This window comes from Pleuronectes platessa, chromosome 15 (assembly GCF_947347685.1).
Source record: "Pleuronectes platessa chromosome 15, fPlePla1.1, whole genome shotgun sequence".
Classification (NCBI taxonomy): Eukaryota; Metazoa; Chordata; class Actinopteri; order Pleuronectiformes; family Pleuronectidae; genus Pleuronectes; species Pleuronectes platessa.
In genome coordinates this window covers 15,433,110-15,456,437 of record NC_070640.1, presented here as the reverse complement: position 1 = coordinate 15,456,437, position 23,328 = coordinate 15,433,110, and the positions used below count along the sequence as shown (strand labels likewise).

The window sequence follows — 23,328 nt, the reverse complement described above, 5'->3', positions numbered from 1 at the left end:
GCCCAGTCTCATCCTGTGTAACAGATCAGATAGCCGCTGATGAAAATATATGGCTTTGAGAATATGTGTGTGCATCACACTCCTGTCCAGCTGCCTCCGTCTGAACTCGGCCACTTTTCAGCCGGCCCCAGCTGCAGACGATGAGACAGCACGCAGAGTCCAAATATTTCTCAAATGTCAGTATCTGGCCAAACTTTACGTAAATTCTCGGTACATCTCTTGACGTCACCTCAGAAGGAAAAAATCCTCATGGTGCCTCGTGTGCAGCTGGTATTTTACAGCATATGTCACAGCTCACCCAACACCTTGCACTGTCCTCTGTGTGGGAGATTTGAAGGGTCAATTCAAAAGTCAGGCAGATTCAGCCCAATTTTAACCTTGTTGCTACTGACTTATTTTGGAATCAGGTTTCTGTGACATTTCAGCCGTCAGAAGTTTAGCTTCACTGTTGTGCAACAAAAAACCACACAAACTGTAGTGAGCTTGTTTTAATATTAATGGGGGGGGGGGGGGTATTTTACATGGGATTCCAAACTGAACAGCTCCATTTTTGGTTGTTTTCAATTTTTTTCTATTGCTTTTTTGCTTCTTCCTTTCCATTCACAATAGAGTTGTTCTGAGTAGTGACTGTCTCGCTTTGAAGAAAGTTTGTCGTCAGCTTTCCCATGTTTACATTCTCTGCGCTCTCCATGTCGTGGGCCGGTCAGTCACGTCGTAAAGTTAGGGCATTAAAGTCGCCGGTTCCAGCCGAGCAGAGAGGCCCCTTTAAAAGTTCTAATGTGTTTTACAACACAGCATCTGCTCAGTTTAATGCGGTTCCCTTGTTAACAATTGATCTCAAATGGAAATATTGTCTCTGTCCCCAATTTCAAAGCTGCACCCACTATTGTTATCAGCTGCTGACACTATTTGGATTGAACCCATATAATACTCACATTTCATTCGGTGGGGTTAGTCCAGTTAATAATTATAGTAACGATAATTGACATCAGTCTGCAGCATGCAAATCAGACCCCCTTTAAAACTACCCGTCTGTCAAGATAACAATGATTACATTGTTTTTATGTCACAGTTTTATATTGTATGAAAGTGAAATATGTTGAATCACTCCAATAGACAGAAACGCCTGTCACTTTTTACATCGTTCTAAATTTGTGATTTATTTCGAGGGGCTTCCTTGTGAATTCCCAGTTACATGGTTTGTGCTATTGTCAAATGTTTTCCCACCATTATAATTATTCCATTGATCCAGTTTTCCTCATTAGCAAGGCCAATCGATTTTCGGTGACATTTGTCTAAGTGAAGTAAATGGAATGATTGCTTCTTGAGCTTTGTTCAATGTGTCAGGCATTATGTGACGTACGTGGGAAGCCTGCCATATTTGGAGCCTATAATTTGATGAGTGGGCAGACAGCCCACAAGTGGTGAGATCAGAGTGCTAAAAAGCATTGGCGGGGAGAAACATGGCTGGTGCTTACATTCCATTTGGCAGAAGTGGACTGTCTCACTCAGAATGGGTAGAGGTGAAGTGGCTTTGAATGGCTATTCGCTCCAGGACCCCAAAAAAACACACACACGCACACAAACACACAGCAGGGGAAACCCAGCGTGGAAAAGTCGGTGTCACCAATCTCAGTCCCTCCTGCGCAGATTAACGCTGTTATCAAAGAGGTGTGAGAAGGAGCCGTTTCCTTTAATTGCACTCTTTATATGAGCAGCTTGTCACAGATTAAAAGGACAAGCAATAAATGTCAGCACAACTTATGCTGAGTGACATTTTCTAAACTGTTGATAATCCACCATCTGTGTCAAAGGGAGATTTTCCGAAGATGCCAGTCGGAGACGTGCTCAGATTCCAGAATGCTCGTCATCAATAAACATGAATGTGTCCGTATCCCGGTCACTTAAAAACAAACAGCTCGTCTTTCTCCTTTAGCCAAAAAAGACTTGAAATGAATTATGAATTGGTTTGCTTGTGTTTCTTTTTTATTTAAAAGACAAAAACTTAATTTAGATATTTGTGAGTTAAAGGTTCAAAATGACAGATGTATTAACCTGTGTTTCAATGATGATTTAGTCTTGACTTAATGATGATAAGAAAACACGGGGGGGTGAAAGCTGTGGCCGCACTGTTTATTTGATATTTCTGTATATTTAACTGTCTTCTTCTGAGTAGGTTTTGAATGTGGGCCTTCAGGGAGAGATAATGTGTATCAATAATGGTAGGGCTAGTGTATACCACACAGCTGAGCGTTCAAACACAGACCACATGCCGGGGGGGGGGGGGGGCTGGCCACATGGCCGGAGCTGCTGGGGAGGGAGGGCCAATTAAAGCAGACAAAACACTGAGGATGTAACTTTGACACTTTGGCAGAAGTGGGCTGAACAATCTGGACGTTGAGTTTTTGACGATGAAAAAAAGTTTGATTTCCACAATGATGGAGTACCATCCCTCCCCCCTCCCCCCCTCCCCACCCTATACTGTATCTCCCAGGCCTCCCCGATTATGGGTTTTACTCTACGCCCAGTGACCAGAGGGGGGGGCCCTGCTCCTTTGCTGACTATGGCTCCCTGGGGCCCCAAGCGGCTCAGATGCTGCACAGTGAGCATGCCACCTCCGCCTGCAACTCCCCCCTCCAGCACCTACACAGCCCGGATCAGTTTAAGAACCCAGGTTTGTATATGCGCATCTATCTCATCCACGTTTTGGAGTTTCTTTCAGTTTGATTCATGACATTATTCCATGCAGAAATCTTTTTTTATTCTTTTGTTAAGGAAAACACACAACCCCCCCCCCCTCCTTGAAAAAAAAAACAACTTATGAAACCGTCTTAAATAGAATTGCATGTTTCTCCTCCTTCTTTCAATTTTGTTTTTAAGTAGAACCTTCTGTTTCTTTGTGAAGTTACTTTTCAGCCCCTGCTTGCACATAGGGGACAGACACACACAATACAGAATGTAAACCTTCATTTGCATGTGAACAAAATAACCACTGATGATACTGGAGTTTACAGTGGCCTCGCTGTCAGAGCTCAGGTTCATGTGGATGTTTGAGCAGCGAGTACGTGTGAGTGAGTGAAGTGAGAGCTCAAAGCATTTTAAGTGTAGAAATGATTGCAGGCGCTATTAGAGTGTGAAATGAGTAGAAATGCTGCACAATGTTCAACACTTAGCAGACATCTCTTTATTTTTTGTTGCACATCACAGCCATTACTCTACAACACAAGCACATCTTCATCTCCTGTGCTTTTTCTGATGTTCCTTATGTAATCACAGCTTTTCAAGAGCCAAGGTTGAGATTCCACCGACAAGGAAAATATGCTACACGCTGGCATTTTGATAACTTAACAGTATGTAGTGCATTAAAACAATTGTAAATTCATGCTATTTATCTTACAGAGCTGAAAGTACTCTCCTGATTTTTAACATACTACTTTTTTTTGTTACACTTACATGATCACATTAGTGCTGACATGAAGTACCACTAGTTCTTTTTAAGATGAGAGCAGTGAGGTTCTGGTGTGAGACTCGTGTGGACCTGCCGGGCATGAATCCTACCACAGCCTCCATCTATACTTCACAATGATGGCACATTATAAAACAAAATTTGGACAAATAATAAGAGGGTAAGTGTGGGGCCAATTCTCCCTCGGTTAAAGTGTTCTGCCAGCGGCACCAGGGAAATGTTGGAATTGCCCCCAGACTCTCTTAAGCGCAGCAAACAGCAGAAGAACACAAAGGCAGACTATATAAATAACACACACATACAGCTGATCTTCTGCCGGTCTGGAGCAGGCCCGCTGCTTTATTATCTTTGCTGTAACGGTTGTGTAAGTGTGGTAGCACGACAAACACAAAGCACTTCATGATGCTCTTTGCTTCCTGTAGATCTGTTAAGTGGAGTGTGAAGGTTTTTATTTCATACACAGCTGCATGGCAGGGGGGGAAGGAATCACAAAATGACATCACAGTAAATACACACACACACACAAAACGCCATTGTCTCTGTTGATTTTGAGACTTGGTGTGTAGCGTGGTGATTTTTAACACATTATAGCTGACATTAGAGTCGAAATGATTCTGTGACACGATTCAGATCAGCCCTGTATGTTTTTATCAGCAGCACACTGCCTATGATTGTTCTGTAATTTTATTTGTTTTATGATAAAGAGTAAGTCGCTCAGGTGACGCATGGCTGCTTTTTTGTTTTGAGTTGCATTTGGTAGAGCACAGGCTTGTCTCGCCTGAGAGGACACGTTGAAATCCTGAGTGAGTCCACACAGTCTGATTTTGTTCTTGTTGTTAGTCGACTACACTTTATATCTGAGGCCAGACTCAACTGCAATTGCAGTTGTGGATCTAGGATTTTTTTAAACAGGGGCCGTAAAGCAGTGGGCCACTATTTACACAGGGGGGGCAATTATATGTCCAACATCCATTCACTATTACTGATTCTGTTACCACATTTAAGACATTTCTTATTTACCGTGAGATCTACAGCTTTGAGCAAAGCCGCACATCATTGAATATATTTTTTAAAAAAATCAATGTGCTCATCAAAAAAAACTAAATAAAACAATCATCACAGATTTGCATATTTATTATTTTTATTGTAAGTAAGTGACTAGTTTGACAGGACAGGATGAATAGGATAGTGTCCGAGTGCAGTTTGATGAATCTCATTGAACAGATGCTTTGTGAACAGTGGATCAACAGGGAGAAACACGGAGTCGGGCAATGTACCGCACAACATCTCTGTGTCAATACGTTAATACACACATGAAAGGATGGATGGATGGATAGATATCTATCTATAAAGGTGGATGGGTAGATAGGTAGACAGATGGTCCAATAGGTAGGTAGGAGGATTGTTGGTTAGATGGATGGACAGATGGATACAGAGGTAGGCAGATAGATGGATAGGTGGATAGGTAGAAGTATAGGTAGGTAGAAAGATGGATGGGTGGATCCAACTCTGAACTGAACAACCATCGAACCTTCTGAACTTCTCCTCAATGCAAACCAGTGCAGCCCCAAAAACCAAAATGTAAAAAAGCAGTTTCCCAGTTTAGCCACCTGTTAATAAAAATCACCAGTCACAGGATGCAAGGATTCCCATTTCAACTACAAAGATCCTTAATTATATGATAGTCCAGCCGACTGGGGTCTGTGCAGGAGAGATAAGAGAGGTAGCTGCTCACTGTTTAAAGTCCTCACAGTTGAACAGCAGTGTCACCTCCTCCAGATGTGTGTTTAGTGAGAGGACTTCTGTTTACTCAAGTGCTACACGTGGGTTTATATCTACAGTATGTCTTTACAGGAGCCTCTGCTAGACTTACCCTGTGTCATACTGCCTCGATAAATTGAGCAGTCACATGTTAAACGTGTTTACGGTGATACACTTTGTTTACTGCCTGTGCACCGGCATCCACACTCGTGGACGCTCTGTTTCGACTGTGTCTCTGTATCTCGTCCTACACAGTCTTCCTCTCAGGCATCACAGGGTTCATGAGCACATACACGCACAAGATCGAGCTTTCTCTGTGGAAGGCAACATTTTTCTTTTTAATGCAGCTGTACAGTTTTTTTCTTACAGTCCGTCTGTGAATAAGGGTGAAATGGGGGGTTATGCGATGCTGACAGCGGAGGAGATTGCTGTTAAGAGATCATTGCATTTTTCTTTCTCCCCGACAGTTTTTTTCTTCCCGTATTGCCGGCGTTATTGGCCTTTAGTAGGCATCTGGATTTTTCAAAAGGCATTTTATTAGTCAGAGTTTCTCTTACTCACAGGGCAAAGGTGGGAAGTCATGTACAGTATTTCTTTTTTATCCCCTCCTGAGTTTGGGGCTGCGGATGAACTCGGGTCGGGCTTTCTTTTTATCTCCGCCCTGATGCCTCCTCCTCCTCTCGTCTCAGTCACCTCTTTTGCTTTATGTCAACGTTACTTCAGCCGACTGAACGAGTTGAAATGCACGGCTGGAAGTGTCGGGAATATTTAGAAAGCTCCCGACTGGTGTCTCTGAATCAGTTCGTATAGAAAGTAGAAAGTAGCGTGACGTGATTCAGATGTCTGGGTTCAAAATGCTCAAGTGAAATCCAAACTCAGTAATAAGTTGCTCCTTATTAAACGGACAGTGTTGTTTTACAAGAACTCCTTCACATTATGCATGGCAACATTTCAGTGCAACCTTACTAGATTCTTAGCATGGTTAGAGTATTTCTAGCAACGTGCTTGTTTTGTGTTGTGCATGCTTAGACAAAGTGAATGTTACTCCTCTGCATAAAACACACAGCATGTAGAGTATATGCAGAATATCATCCTGGATTCACCCTTAGCTTTGTTTGTTCAAACTTCAACTTGCACCAATCTAAAGGAAATTGAATTTGTAACTTTAACCCCTGACAATTCAAACTTTAAGTCCTTGGACACCAAACATGAATCCAGTGATGTGTTCTTTTGATTTAACAACAAGTCAATTTGAGTCATAAGAACTGTGCTGATGGTTGTTGTGTGTTTCTGAGCTGCTCCGCTCCCTGTTGTGTTTGTATGCAGGCGCCAACCCGTCCAGGCCCGGAGGTTTTCCTGGTGCTAACAGCCCAGGGCCCGTGGCCGACCTGTACGGACCTGGCAGCCAGGACTCAGCTGTGGGCAACTACATCAGTGCTGCTAGCCCTCAGCCCGGCTCTGGGTTTGGCCCCAGCATCACAGTGAGTACTCTGACGTTCAACTGACTGCACCTTTGACACCAGTTGCCGTCTCTGTTTCAGAATACCAGCACTAAAATTAGACACTAAGCCAATGCACCCTCCCTGTGATTCTGTAAACTAGATATTTATCATAAAGGGAAGAGATCACTAATTCTTCTGCCGCTGAATTTATTAATATAACCGCCAGCTGCTTCCTACCAAACATCCTAAATCCAAAGCAACCATTTATCAAAGCTTCAGTGTGGTTCTTTTTTCTGACTGTCACTGGAGGTCCTGAAAGCATTTTGTACACCAGAGTAAACCCAGGCCTGGCTCCCAAAGTTATCTATGTCAAATGCAAATCTTTATTCCCCTCAGCAGTTGCACGTATGACCTCACTTCAGACCCCGGGTCACCTTCCCAGAACAAATTTTGGTTATTTATAGAAACCCCAGCTGTCCCAGCGTTTGAGTTTGATCTGTCACCAGGACAAAGCGTATAAGCAGGTTCCGTCTCTTCCACTGTCCTTGCTCGGGTTCAGTCGCTCAGCCGGGCGCTGCTGCACTTTAACTCCTGCTGATCAGCTAGCTGCCGGTTGCCATGTCAACTCATGTGTAAGACTGGCTGGGCTGGCGGAGGAGACGGTAGGACAGAAGTGTCCTCAGTCTGCAGATGTCTGGCTTCTCTTGGATGAGCAGCAACCTGTTCAGAATCCCTCCTCTTGTTCCTGACAAAGACGCGGGCACATCTGTGACTGTAAACCACAGTGTTTAAGGGAGATCATCCTAAAGCCAGTAAAAACATCTGAGCTGATAACAGTGATTCTGAGGAGGACGTTTACCCACTTTCTACCACTTAGATAACAGCTGCGTCTCAATTCAGGGGCTGCATCCTTCGGAGGCTGCATGTGAAGACCGATTGAGTCGCAGCGGCATGAGTACACTGTCTCATTTCAACGTCTCCTCGGGATGCAGCGGACTGACGCGTCCTTCCCTCTCTGAGGAGCTCGTTCCAACCTATTCCAGGATTCATTGCGCTTCGGTGACAAACGTCTTTTCAAAGCGTTAAAGCTGCTGACAACAGCTGATGCTCAAGTATCCCGCTTCAGCTCAATGGAACAGCAAATGGTGCACATTAAAAAAAACGAAAGCTCTTATGATGTGCAACTCCAGTTCTGTTGCTATAAGATAACAGTAAGATCATGAAAATCCTCTAGACCAGACTATCAGATTTGGTTCGCTCTTTGCGTTCTTTGTGGCCACAATCCTTCATGTGTCGTCAAAAGGAGGAGGCCCTTGAATTGGGACACAGCTAATGAAGCTTCAGAATTAAATATGGCGGCCCCCCGTATAACTTTCCCAGAAAGCATTTCCCAACATAGGATTTGGTAAAGAAGGCTCGAGGCCCCTTCTCCATCTCATCTCAGTGACACCATTGTTTTCCAAAGTTGATACAGTGTACCCGTCCATTTAAAATGTTTCTAATCTATCGGTAACGGATCTGCATCAGGATCTGTTCTATTTCTCTTATATCTATGTGAGGTGTCTACGAACCGACTTCATCCCGTAGGACCAAGATATTCAAACCATAGCATCTCGATACAGTCCAATAAATAAGCCTGCCTTAGCCAGTGATCCACACATTCAAACATGTTTAGAACCTTGTATTATTAATGAAGGGAGGGACAAGGCTCACACTCCCCAAAGTAAGACTTAATCAAACCATTTTTCTTAGTTAGCTCGTGCTGCATAATTAATTTACAATTGAAGTCCGTGGCTCCTGGACAGCTGCAGCAGGGCCAGGCTCTTTGATTCACAGGGAGGTTTCTCGAGGCATGTTAGGAAGGAAGCACTGAAAGCGTCCACTTCACTTGCTTGAATTAGAATTGCAAATAACGTACATGTTGAATTCTCTAAGTTGATTTGTCATGTTTATTGTGTTGAATGGCTTTTGTTGTGCTTTTATGTAAATTTGCATCTGTCATCGAAGCTGCGCCACAAAGTTTTGTGCTTCTTTTTTTAGGGAGATATATCCGATTTTTTCACAGCACAGGGATTCAGTGGGAGAAATTGTAACAGTTTAGCCAGGATGAAATGAACGTGTGATAATGTCACTGGGAGCTAAAGAAGCGCATGAGAAGGCGACATAGCTCACCTTAAATCTAGAAAGTATATGTAATTGATTTATGACAAACACACAAACCAGCAGCTTAACAGAAAAAATACATTTTATTGGTTTCTTTTGCTTCTCAAGCAAAGCCTCCCTCATTAATTGTTTTAGGTCCACTGGCTATCTGCCATAATCTGTTGGTCTCAGTGTAGGAAGCAAAATATTTGTTATGAAAGAGCAGCCAGGCTCATTTTCAAAGCAGATTTAGCAGCAGATAGTTTACAGATGGAAATGAGGCGATTTGTTGCAACAGCTTCTAACCTCGGTTTACTGCTGATTTGGAAAATGTAGGAACAAGTCTTTTAATGCTGCACATTTCAAAAAGGCCCTTTTACCTTAAATCTAATTAATGAAACGACATATAATGAAATTAGCCCTCATACCCGAGGACATCTTTTGAGATTCTCTCCCCGAATTTAAAATGTGCCTGCGCCCCTTCGGAGGGCAGCTGAGCAGAGAGGCCGACGCGGCGAGTCCTCTGACCTCCTGGCCCTTGGCGAGATGCTCTCTCGGTTCAGAAAATTAAAACAGAAAATGATTCAGACCTAAAATGCGCCTTCTGATTCATTACTCCACCGAGGAAGCTGCTGAAGTGAAAACACGTGAACATCCTCAAATGCCACGACCTCACGTGATCTGTCCCTCGACCTCATGCTCCCGTTAATCCCTGTAGGCAACATCTGATGAGCTACTTATACAAGACGATTGTAGAGCAGCTAGAAGAGTGAGGAGATGGAGGCAGTTGAAGTCTCTTTCTACTGATGTGTGTGAATTTAAGAGTTTCTGCAGAGCCATCAGTGTTAGAGGGCTTTATGATCCTGCACGCTTCAGTCACTTTCATGAATGGGGATTGCGTGTAATGTTATCTCCTCCTTCACATATTCCTTCTTTTAACTATTTTCCCACTGAGGATTTTGTAACCTGAGAACTACATTGTCATGAATAGAAGTGTGTGTGTGTATCGCTGCGGGCGCTCTTTCCCCCGAACCTGTGTAATAATACGTTTATATAGAGATGAAACTGCTCTCGTGCTCTGTTGCTCAACATGATCCAGCTGAATCTAAAAGTTGCCAGCTGTAAAACGTAAATCAAAGTTGATGTGATACTCACTTTTCTCTCCTTGAAATGCATACTGACAAAAGCACTAACTGTACACTTTTAGGGCCCGTTGATTGCAACAGCTTTTACAAATGGATACCATTGAACAGGTGGCCGGTTGCCATCTCATCAGAGGTATTGCATTTTATTTACTGTGCATTTCTCTCCTCTTTCCCTCTCTAATGTGTGTTCATCCCATTATTCATTGTTTACTCGCCTCCCTCAGAACGACAGAGCTGGTGGTAAAGTGGGAGGGTGACTGACGGTTTATCTCTTCACAAATCAAGAGGCCTCCGATCTGTTTGTTTCCCTCAACACAAGAGGAAATAAAAAGAAAGCAGAAAGGATCATTGATCGCTCAAATTTAAATCTTAGGAGGCTCTTTGTTGAAGTTTGTCACACTCACATGCGTACGACCAACTCTGCAGTGTTTAATTCTCATTTCTTGTTAACATTCGGAAATGTTTACATCGCAAACGCCATAGACTGTAAAGATGGACGACATTCTCCACTGTCTAGCCCAAATATCTGGGATATGAACGCCCCCAGCGTGCGTACTTGGAGAAAGAATCTGACCAGTAACGACTCGGTAACAAAGTTCAGCAGATACATTTGCTCGACCAATCACGAGCCAGTCTTAGCTGTCAATCACATTTTTAATTCAGTTTTTATAGCATCTAATAACTAATTAACATAGTGGGAACTTAAACAAACATCAGGAACTACATTAGATTATACAAGCATTTATTTGACTTTTTAATTCGGACCATGTCCCCTCCACATGGAGGAGGTGGGGTTTATGACCTATACTGCAGCCAGCCACCAGGTGGCAGTCAGGAGATTTTGGCTTCTGTTTTGGGTCATGTCGTCTATCTTTTGATATATATATACTTACACATGCTTTACCATGGCACTTAGAGTGGTTTATGTTTTTATGTTAAATTCCCATTCATACTGTTTTTGTCATCTGCTCTTTTTGTTCCAAAGACAGTAATCGATCACATGTAGAATAAAAAATATTAAAAAAGGTTTTACTGATAAGTCAGTGACGTTAAATATTTCCCAAACACCAACTGTCTCTGAGGAACTGATTATTAGACTTGATTTAATGTCTCTTTTATCATCGCTTTACATCCTCCCTCCTAACATTGTCCCTCATTAATAACAGAACCACCATCATCTATAAAAACCCAGTTCAGGTGGTATCAAGCTTTTTGTCTGCTTCCGGCTATTTATTGTAGCATCTATGTGTTGAAATCATTTGTGCACATGTGTGCTTATTGTATTATTTCCAGCTGTGCACCACAGCTTCTGTAAGACTCCACAGTAACAGAACATGTATGAACACGATCGCTACAGTAACAAGCGGCCGAACTAAAGAAGTGTAGACTTTTCAAAATGTGAACGTACTGTATACGGGGCCTTTAGCCAAGTTTTCACCTGCTGCCATTTATGAAAACGTCTTTGTGTCATGCACAGGTCCTATTAATGTCCACAGATTTCTATTGTTAATTGTCTCAGTGAATCCTACAGAGTTTTTCGTTGTTAGGAATGAAACTAATGTCAACGAGCTGTTCCTAATCCTGCTGCTGTTGCTGTTTGCTCTCTGTCGTCCAGCAGAGTATATCTGGTGGCCCGGGAAAGACAGGACGAAGTTTCTAATTGGCTTTGTGTGCAGGTGACGCTAATCCAACTTCAAGCACTACGCTGTCACCCAGGAGAAAAGATCGAAAGTGGGAAACCATACGAAGAAGAAAAGAAAAACGTTAGTCATCTCAGAAAAAAAACAACTGCTGTACTATAATCCAAACCTCCTATAACTTTACAACCTGGTTTGGTGTGATGTTTCACGTCAATCTCATTCACCTGTTTCCTTCCTCTGTTTTAGTGTTCTGTTTTTTGATTAGTTTTTAGAGTCATTTTAGTTCGACCTTGATTTTGGGTCATTTTATTTGATCTCCTGGTATCTTTGTGTAAATGAATTTTGTTTGAAGTGATGGCGGTGGGCGGGGGGGTCATAGCCAAGAATATCTGCAAGTCATGTCTTCATCTTTGTATGGGTCAGTGTAAAAGGAAAACGATGGGATGTTCCTTTCAGTCTTCCCGCAAAAAAAGAAGCTTGGGGAAAGACGTGGAGACAAAAAAAAATCAATTTTAAGGAAACTTTAAAGAAGGTATCTAAGTAATAAATCTTAGTAGCTGTTTTATTTCTTGTGATGTCTCATTGTTAACCATAATTACCTATTTTTGGGCAATACAAAGAGGACTCCAATATTTTTATGGTCCTTTTTTATAAGTGTTGTTTTCGTTGTTTAGAAATATATATATATGCTATAACAAATTTCATATAACTACATTGTGAATTCAAACTTGAGAAAAAGAAATGTAGCTGTACATATTATTCCAGTCACTGCATATAACCAACTCAGTGAGAGAATAGCATATTTTTGTGATGGTGTGTCAAAAAGAACATGTTATAGCGTGTGAATAGAAGACAAAGCTGTAAACAGTTACTATTATACGTTTTTGTTTGGTTTTGTTCCTGCTGGAGAGACGGCGGTGTCACGACCCCACGAGACAAACAGACACACACACCTGCTCTGTAAATACTGAAGCCGAATCATTTTACAAAGTGTCATACCAGCAAATTTACACACGGCGAGTTGAGAGCTAACACGGTTTTAAGAAATAAATAAGAAAAAAAAAAGACAGGAGCCTGATGTTTTTGTCGAACTGTCAGGATATCAGTATCATTTCAAAGAGAGAGAGAGAGAGAGAGAAGAAGAAAACATACAGACGATTAAATCCAAAGCACACTGTACTTAGATGTGATGATTAGAACTTGAACCAGGCATTTCCCGGTGCTCGGTGCATCCCGACACTTTTATACTCCCGCAAGGAACTTGTTGGTCGTACGTTATTGTTTGTCTCATCCTGCTCGTTCCTGATTCACGCGTTTTATTTAACTTTTCAGGAACCCAATATCCTGGGCTCTGTGCGAGAGCCTCGATGTGATTGCTGAATCGGTTCCTGTTTTTGTTGTTGGAAAGAATTAGGAAAGTAAACATTTTGATACCATACCTCAGCCTTCGTGAGTTCTCTCGTGGAATCATTGGCAGGTTTAATTTATTCTATATATGTGGCGAGACAGATGAAAACACTGAACGGTAATAAAGTGAGTAATCATTGCACTGTGAGTAGTGAAGTACAGGCCATTTTCCTATTTGCACATGTATACGTTGGCTTTTTAACGAAAAGAAAAAGCGGCCCTGTGCTTTGGGATAGTATGAAGGAGTTTTGGGGGTTAACGTGTTCTCGACTCGACAAAAACGCTTCAGGTTAAGTTCTGAGGTGAGTTAACAGCTTGGGAAATAGTAACTGATATGTTGCAGTGTACATTTCTTTCTATATATATTAGACCCATGCATCATCTGAAGATATTTATACAGGGTCGATAGGTGACACTGAATTATTCGCTCTCTGCCGCTGCACCAGCTTTTACACAGAACGCGTGGCTAATGATTTCTGCTGATTTAGTAGTAATACGCTCCGGTCCGGTTTTCAGCGTCATTGAACCGAACGAATGGTGTGTGCTCTGAAAAAAGAACTTTACCTGCTGCAGACGTGTTTGTTGTTTTCATTTCTACCCACTTGTCTCATTTCTTTTTGATTTCAAAACAACCAGGTAAAGAAATATGCTGGATACTTACTAAAGTTAAAAAAAAAAAAATTAAAAAAAAGATATGGAGGTGTGATCAAGTAATAATAATATAAAGAGTAAAGATTTAAACAAAAAAAAACGTGTAATGTTCAAATGTAAAAGAAAATAAGAAATACAAAACTATACAAAAAAAAAGAAAGATGCTTCTTTGCTGATTTCAAGTTTAATCAGAGTTTTATTGATACTTTGTGGTTTATATATGAATAATTGTAATATACTATTAAAATGTACTGTGCATCCATTGCTTTCTCTCTTTCCATTCACCATCCTCAGAGATCCTGCTCTCTTTTGTTGATCATCCATGTATTTCATTAGTGTGTGAAGAGCTCACAGTTAACTTGTAAACAGAGTGCTGTCTTTGATACCAGTGTAGTGCTCTTTGTTGTTCTCCCTTTGCTCTACCTCTCCTTTCTCTCACATTTACCCCTCTCTCCCTCTCGCGCTCTTTTTCTATCTCCTGTAATTACAAACGTAGATGTTATATAGGACTCATTAATATAATACTTGTAGTGATTAGTGGATTTAGGACCAGTCAAGGTAGACCTTTCTCTAAATGATCATGTTATTCTGAGATTTGCAGACATTTATTTTGATAGAGGTTCATTGTAATTTATTCCCTGTATGATTATTTTCTTTGGGTTTGTTTTTTTGCCACGCTCACATGGTTTCAGCTAACCAAAGCTCTCATGGATGGACAAGTAGAGAAGCCGTTGCTGTAAGATGGAATTGTACACAAGGCATTATTTGGATCCCCACCCTTGAATGTTTTAAAAGGGGGTGTGCCATACTACCTTAAATCCTAACGCTAGATATGCAAAACTTTAACTCTTGATTCTTGGACACAGGCTATAATCTTAGGGAAAGATTTAAAAACAAAGCATATTTCCTATATTTTATAAGATTCACACCAACAGTCATGTTATCGACCTCACTGCTGTTTCACTGACCTGCTCGACGCTACCTATTAACTTTTACTACTTTACGGAAATTACCCAGATGCCTCGGACATAGGTATTTTTAAATAATACCGTTTTGTCTCTTATTTCTCTCAAAACTTCTATTATTTGAATTGTTTTAATCTCTGGGAGCTAGTGTCTGTCGTTCACACATATTGACTTAAGATGAGGCATTAGTGTAAAAATAAGAAATGACTCCATTAAACAGAACCCCTCTAAAGGAGCAGGTGCTGAAGGACGGGGTGTGTATCAGGCCTGATTAATTGCTGGTTAAATTCCCGTCCTGACTCTGGACCAGCGCCCTGAAGCTGTGAGTCACTGCCAAATTGGAGCAGAAAAGAAAATATTAAAACTCAAATTTAAATGCTTGACATTTCCTCAGAAACACCGTGTCAGAGGATGTCCATATTTCAGACCTGTTAGATCTACACAAGCCTCTGTGTTTCAGGCATAAACAAACCAATTATAAAGCCAATTCGCTCCCGAGCTCAAGCTGTGTGCACACTCCAGTCGAGTACAATTTCAATTAAACACAATTTAGCTTTTATATCAGTTATTTTATTCACCTCATGCGGTTTTAAATTGAATGCTACACACATTACGTTAATAAATAAGATTAATGTCTGTTCTTTCTCCTCATCTAATATTGACTGTCGGGTTACATACAGTATGTACAGTAATCAATGACATTAATAGACAAATGGCTCCACTGAAAAGAAGCGAGTATATGTGACGCTGCGTTATTGATTTTAACAATTCAAATAATATTCAACTTTATATCAACTTTATAAAGAAAATACAGTGTTTGCCCAAAAACTAATGAGAACTGATTTAATCAAAAAGATGTTCCAAGTATTAATGTATATCTTCTCCTTAATTACACATGATGGTATAACATTTATTAATAGTAATCAATAATGAATGAGTACTAGTTAAAGTTTGATAATAATAGAAAGTGCTCCTCCATTGTCCCTCACATTTTAAATTCAATCCAGTGCAAGAAGTTCATTAGGAGCCTTTTCATCTGAAAACCGAAAGCCGGAGCAAAAGTAAAAACCATGTTACTGTGTGCGTTGTCTCCGTAGCATCACAAAGTGTCTGTTATTGGACTTTAATCAAACAAATTTACTGGAAAAGAAAACCAAACTTGAATTGGCCGATCTTTCCCCCATCCAGTGATATTTAAAAAAAAGTCCTGTTGTGTGTTTTGTGATCCTGTAGCTTGGACTTTAAGGTAGCATGGCTCCGTTGCTGTAATTTTCCTTTTAATCTCAAACTGACAGCAGTTTACAGCTGATGAATGTTACACATCTTAGTAGACTAGCGAATCCATTTGGGGAGAGGGGAGGGTCGTGGTTTAAGAAAAAAAAGAAAACAATAATCAAAAAAGAAAAAGAGTCAACCTGGAAGGCGTTGACATTTGTAGTGTACTACCGTATCCATTTAAACTTGAATCTCGAGGCAAGTGCTAGGCAATGGCCAAACAATTTCTCCCATCATCCTTTGTGTGTGTGTGGAGGGGAGGGGGATCCCACCCTGAAACCACACACACAAACACACTAACACACACACACACTTCTGAGATTTCTGTCGTCTTGGACCCACATCTGTCTTTCATTATGAATATGAACAACTGTCCCCCTGAAAGCTGGGACGTCAGACGAGGACTGTTAGAGACTCGACTCCATCTCTAATGAATCAGACTTTGACGGCCTCGTTGAATGTTACTGAGTATTTATACCCGAGGGGGGGAAAAGAGGCTCATTCATAGTGGTGCTAATGGTTTTCAAAACCAGACAATGTGCCCCTATCTCTACGAGATACTGGATACTGTCACGGTGACCACAAAGTTAGTCTCCCAGTCCACAAAGTGACTCTCCACCAACAACACCATGTATAGTGTGGGTCTCTGACAGAACAGAGAAGTGTTCATGTTCACACTGAACCCTTCAAGGTGACAGAAATAACACAAGTTCCACTGTGTCGTCGTGTCTTAGGGTGAATTTCCCCTCTCAGTCCAAATCATTGCCATCTCACCCATGCCCATTACTGATTACAGTCTACACATACACTTGCAATATATATATATATATATATATATATATATATATATTTACAATTTCTGCGCTCATTTGATCAGAATTAGACTGGAGACCTCAGCTGTATACCCCTCACACTGCAGACACACCCAGGCTCATAATCACCAATTCATCCTGATATTAGCTCGCTCCACAACACGAGAGTTCCCCCCCGGCGTGGTATGGAGTGTGGCGCAGACCGCGCGGCCTGGAGGAAGCCTGGACGCTGGTCCGACTGCATGGACGGCAGTGTGAGGCTCTGCTGTGCGTCCATGTTTCTGCAGGCTGAGCACAGAGCTCTCTTCACTGCTGTCGGCCCGTTCCTAACACTTGCCCCTGTTTTTTTATGTTCACCGACTTTTTATGGCGAGAGACAGACAGACTTGACTGACATCTGAAAGCATCTTTCAGGTTATCATAATGGCTTGCCTAAGCCCTGTTGTAAAGTATACAAAAAAAAAAAACATGATGATGATAATAATAACAATAATAATAATGGATGGGGGTCTCTCACATATCAAATGTGGAAAGTCTAATTTTATATTTGTATTTTCAAATAATAATATTGACAAAAAAATGTCTGTGAAAGGTTTCCATCCTCTACTGTGGTCCAGAAATTGATGTGTCTGTCTGGAAAAATAAATAAAATAAACTGAATTGTTATATGACTTGTTTTCAGTGTTTTGCTGTATTTTTATTTCCTTATAATATTGTTTCCTCTGATGATATTTATCTCAACTTGGCAGCATCACATTTCCTTTCTCTACTCTTATCCCATAACAGGACAGTTCTGCTGTGTATAGTTTTTTTTTGGTTTGGTTTAAACAGAATCTTTCACTCAAACACACACACAGACACACACACACACACACACACACACACACACTCAGCATCCCTCGAGGTCAGTCATAAGACAGCAGGATTAATAGAGTCTGAGCGCTGAGATGCATTTAGGGGAAACATACAAGAAGCGCAGGCGTGTAATTCTGCTGCCCCTCAGTGGTCTCTCCCAGCGCCTGAGCAGATGCAACAACAACCCAGAAAAAAGGGAGAAGCTTTTTTATTTTTCATCAGCAGCTTCACATGGAGAGCATCAATATTAGCTGAGGCTCAGTGTGCAAACTGCTGAGGATGTGATGAGTAGATGAGCAAACAGGCGTTTCAGAGGCTCACGGCGGCCGAGAGACACAATCAGAAAACCCCTGCGATGGGTTTGTCACAGTGTGATTAGTTCTGCTTTTCTACCTGAGACGGAGAATTTCATTTCACATGCCAGAAACAAAAATCTGATCCTGAGTCATTCTGAGCTGAACCAGAAGAATGCACCAGTGGAAATGTAAAAAATCATTTCTGATAAAAACAACTTTTTTTTCTTTCTTTTCATAGAGATTATGTTATGTTAGTTCATTTCATTCCTCACTGAAGTGACTGTACCTTTTGCTGTCAGCCATAATTAATACAATAATAATAACCGCAATCCCAGCAAAACAGCTTTTTTTGTGCATGTTTACTTTGACAGACGTTGATCCTTAAACATAATGTTACTGCTACATTGAAATTCAGGGATCAGGTTTTTTTTAATACGGCCGCTCGTCAGGAGAGACGAACAGTGCAACAGCTTCATCACTCATTCAGACACGGTGATCTATAATTCTGACTGAGATCAATACTGTTCCCAGGTCTGTTTTTCACAGCCCAGGCACCAGAAGTTTAGATCACATCACACCCTCTCTTCTTTTTCTTTGTGATATGTGTCATGAGCACAAAGATAAACCAATGGTCTGAGTTTCAACCGTTTTTCCACTTTTATATGAGCTGCTTTTGATTTGATTTGATTTGATTATTTCTTTATTTTAGTTGATTTGTCTTGGAGTCCAGTCGTAAGGGATGAGCTGACATTCACACACCATCCATCGCCTAGGCTGCCAAATATGTTTTGCATTTTTCCAGTTAAATTCACTGACTAAACTATGAATTATTAGAGTAGATCCTGTGCAGTACAGACGTAAAATTGAAATACGAGATGGATGAAGAAATGTGTTTTCAGAGTATTGTTCCGGCCTCTGTGATGTGAATGATCTACAGCCGGAGTGAATGTGGGGTTTGGCCAGATCCTGTAATTAGCAGACAAATTCATCAAACAGCTGATCCTCGGCGCCGTCTGTGTTTTCAGACTCACAGGCCTAACTGGCTGACCTCTCCAGTCCACCTACCTTTAATTAAGTGCTAATTAAAAGTGCCATTATGATCAGAGCGCTCGCCACTCGCCGGTCCTCAAACACGAGGAGTCAGGTCTTTGGTGGAGCACCGTGAGACCATCAGCGGTCGTTACGGGAGCTAAATGTCAGAACGCAGCCGAGGAAAAGGAAGCTGTTATTAATCTGTGGAACCACAGTTTGTTTAGAGTGTTTAAATAGTCCAGCAGCGTTTAATATATGACTATTCACAGATGGAGGAGACACTACCACAAATCTCTGCTAAAAGGTCACCAACATTTAGTGGTTCACTTACTGTAAACATGTTCCTGTCTTTAGATCACTGAGCAAAAACCTCACATGGATATTTGCTTTAATTCGAGGCCCAGTCAACACCAGCAGAGGCAGCACATGCAGAGACACACGTGCACATAAACCTCAGCAGATACGTGTACACAGCATGGAGAGGGCCTGTCACCGGCTCATCTGACGGCCTCACCTCATACCAGTGGCTCTGTGTGAATCTCCCATGGGCCGGTGCTAACAGCCTGAGTGTGACAGCTCCTGGCAAACACAAACAAGCCCCACTGTGCACAAATGCCACTGCGAGGGTGCCGCATGGCAACGGGCCGCGATGGAGAGGTGTAATGAAGAAGTGGTCGTTCAAGAGGCGGCCTGATGCCACCTCCGTGTGCGTCAGCCCGACGAGTGTCGGGGGGGGGGGGGGGTTAGCGAGAGCTGCAGAATGGCTGGCTGCATATTCATGCTGTAATGTGCTGCTGCAGGAGACGCCATCCACCATCATCAGCCTGCGAGGGCACCTCAGGGCCCCTCAGCATTTATTAACGGTGATTAAGAGCTGGTCTGAGATGCTGGCATGTTTAATTGCCAATTACAGGTAGGTTAGCTATAGATGAAAATGACAGCTATTTATGCAGTACATAAGCATAAATAATAAAGCTGTGTTTATGCCTTGAGAATGAGAATGGAATGATGGGCTGGGACGCGTCCAGGATCCTCGCACAAGCCAAGCATTGTCGAAATTCAAGAGCAATAATGAGCAATGTTCAGTGGATATGCACTTAATTTTATGTGCATCACTAAATTATCTCCCCGCGCAGCCATGTAATGGATGCCCTTCTTTTGAAGCGGAACATTTTTTTGACAGAGCTGTGTAATAGAGTCAATAGTTGATGGGAACACTGCTGTGGATGGGGAGATGAGGCACTCAGGTGGCTGCTTCCTCCCAGACTGCAGGCCTAATGTAGCCCTTGGCATGGAAATTGACGTGACATTGATGGGCACTCTCCCGCCAGCACGAAGTCATGCGCCTGCACAGCCTTCCAATTCACTAATAATTGCTGATTAAAAGCTAGTTAAGAGTCCATGAAAACTCAAATGTGCATTAACCAAATGACCTTCTGGGAATGGCAAATAGTCTGCAGCCAAGAACACACACAGCTTCCTGTGCGGAGCCGGTCCCTGGGTTGTTTTGGAGGAGGTGCGCGGGGAGCGTGCCGCAGCATCAGATTATTGACTTCCTTTCAACAACGACTTTTATTGGATCCTAATCTGCTTTTTTAAGAAATTGTTCTTGAACTCTAAAAGCGTCACATGAGGAGTCTATCACTCTGATGGGCCCTTCGAGATTTTGCTAAACATGGACTTTTAAATGAGATCTGAAACATTACAATCAGTCAATATTAACTCGATTGAACCCTAACAGCATGAAATCAAGCTTTATTTTGTGGTAGTGTGGCCCATTGAAGGCTTAAGAGTAAATTAGTCAGCTGCAAAGTACAATAATAAATTAACTCCACCAAAGCCAAACAGTCCCCTCATGAAAACAGATTCAAATTCACTAGATGCTGATTTTTTATTTGGATCTGCACCAAATGACACACCTGAACCTGCCTGTTTATTCCATCAAGATCCATGAATCAAGGAAATTTCATGGAAATCAGTTTTCAAGTTTTTTCAAATCCTACTGACGAACAAACAAACACAGACGAAATCAAAACATCCTTCAAAGGGACAAAGGCTTTATCGTTATACACAGAAATCAAAATGTCCCTCACTGGTGCTTTCAATCAATATCTACATCTACTGATAGACTGAAGATAAAAAAAGGAATACAGTAAGATACATATGAAGAAATAAAAAAATATAAATGCACATTTATATCCACTCATCATACTAATACATCTACTAAAAATCAAAATGTAATAATAATTTTTACCAGGATCACTATGTCTGGCACTTAGTGTAACCATATTTTATGGTTAAATGCAGACGAGTTGCTCCATTTCTTACAGATCCATTGTGGTCTTAAATCTTTGTCATTATTATCTCAGTCATTAGTGAAACATGTGTAACTAGCAGCATGAGAAACCGAGCAGGGCCACCAGCTAACAGCCCGAGAGGACTCACACATCGTGCCCCCTCGTCTCTCCACTATTTCCCCCCACGATGAGCCATTGCATGTTTTCAAAGGCCATCAGTTTGGGCCCGGCTCACAGCGGATGCAGCTGTCGGTTCATTGTTCGTCATCGCTGTCTTCATGGATCTGATGCTCCAGAATCGATAGCTGCCTCGGAGCAAACTGGCGAGCGACAGACTGTACACGCAGGTATGAGTGTTGTCAATTATCACCAGGGGACCGAGCAGAAACACAGAGTGTGGGGGGGGGGGGGGGGGGACAAGCAACCTTGTCTGGTTGCTGCTGTAAATATATATCACCTTTAAAGCTCACTTTCAAAACATACGTCTGAGGCCGGTGAGATTTCTTCAGTCCTTCCTGTGCAGAGGCATCAGCTCAAAGAATGATGCCAGTGTTGGTGAGGAGACAGACTGAGGTCAAGGGGCCTCGTGAACGTAACGTGGTTTTAGTAGAACCTGCTAGAGACACATTCTATATAAACTTTGGTTCGAGAGCGAGTGTGTGTTTGCGGGAGGCAGTTGTCATTCAAATATTTCATACTAAGAAGCCAGGAGGTGCAGTGGTCAGAGTTTGCATGTTCTCCCTCTGTCTGTGTTGGTTTTCTCCAGTAATCCTGCTTCCTCGATTTGATTGCAGTCTCTAAATTGAGCGTAGGTAAGTAAATAAGTTATATTATATATTATTTTAGTTGTCAAGTTCCATGTGTAAAATGTGTAAAAAGCCCACAGCAGGGAGAGCAGCAGCGTCAGTGACCACACGCAGCCTTGATCAGGTCAGATTCAGTCGGAAAGTGAGGTGCTACGGTGGAGGTGGGTTGGGAAACGGCCTCCCAGTGGAACCAGGAAGAGAAGGCAACTGATGCACTCTCTATAGATCTCTGTCAATTGAATTCAAAGAGGAGGGGATCAGCTGATGTGGACTGGTACAGAGATCTGCTGCTGTCACCTGACGTATTGGTTTGTGGCTGAGCTCCAGCCCCCACAGCACTCAAAGGATGAGTGGTATAGATGGATGGATGGATGGATGGATGGATGGATGGATGGATGGATGGATGGACGGATGGATGGACGGATGGATGGATGGATCTGTTCAATATCTTCATGCTGATTGTTTTTCACAGGAGTGCACTGAATTTGTTGTTTACCTGGTTCACAACGCCACTAAACAGTGGTTTGTGAGAAGATAAGCTCGGAGGACTGGCCTCAGAGCTGCCTGTAGCCTCCGTCTGCACAAAGAGCCACATCACAGCACTGTAACCAGGGTGTGATGTAGTATCAGGAGAGGAAGAGGAGGGTGTAGGGGGATTAACACAGACACACAAAGGGCCGTCAGATATAATACGCTTTGTGCGAAATCTCCAGTAATTTGTTATAATATCTGCAAGATTTCAGAGGCAAGGTCAAACTCAAGGTCAAATTTTCTATATCTCACACAGAAAACCTGACAGCAGCACAGAACGCAATGCATAGTGTGAAATAGGCACCCATCTGCACAGTAGTAAAAAGGCATTGCACTATTTATTGCAGGAATAGATGTGCAGGGAAACAACTGGATTCACTGTGGTTAAATGTCAGTATGAAGGAAAGGTAATACACTTTGTTTTTGTAAGAAAAACAGGCAACTCCGAACCATGACAGCATTCTTTTCATTTTTTTTTTTTTTATGGGTAATGTTTGTTTTTTTCTCTCCCCTGAATGTGTGTGTGTGTCCGTCCTCGTGTGTCGACAACACACACTCTTATCAATCTCTGCACAATAACAGAAAACAATTTGCTAATGTTTGGAAAATAGCTTTCCCATCCCCTGCTCCAGCATTGAGAGATGTATGCGCAATTTCATAAACACAATCAGAGCGCTGAATGGCGGCACTGATATTCTGGGTAAGAAAAAAAAAGGGAGAAAAAAATCTCATTATTGTTCCTGAGCTATGGAAAAGCAGTCAATGGCCCATATCACACAGAATGCCCTCCTCCTCCTCCTCCTCT

The 23,328-nt window shown here is 42.0% G+C and overlaps 1 protein-coding gene across 8 annotated transcripts in view; it reads left to right on the top strand.

Annotated features, from left to right (window-relative positions):
* msi2b (musashi RNA-binding protein 2b) overlaps positions 1-17,377 on the top strand; it is a 255,566-nt gene extending 238,189 nt beyond the window's left edge. For 5 of the 8 annotated variants that reach the window (XM_053442304.1, XM_053442302.1, XM_053442299.1 and 2 more), the window contains 4 exons: positions 2,495-2,674; positions 6,554-6,708; positions 10,019-10,089; positions 11,575-17,377. In XM_053442304.1, coding sequence (XP_053298279.1) covers positions 2,495-2,674; positions 6,554-6,708; positions 10,019-10,060 — 377 coding nt within the window. In that variant the 3' untranslated portion in view covers positions 10,061-10,089; positions 11,575-17,377. Of the gene's footprint in view, positions 1-2,494; positions 2,675-6,553; positions 6,709-10,018; positions 10,090-11,571 lie in introns of all 8 variants that reach the window. The other 3 variants (XM_053442300.1, XM_053442301.1, XM_053442305.1) reach the window with 3 other exon arrangements.
* The last annotated feature ends 5,951 nt before the right edge of the window (positions 17,378-23,328 follow it).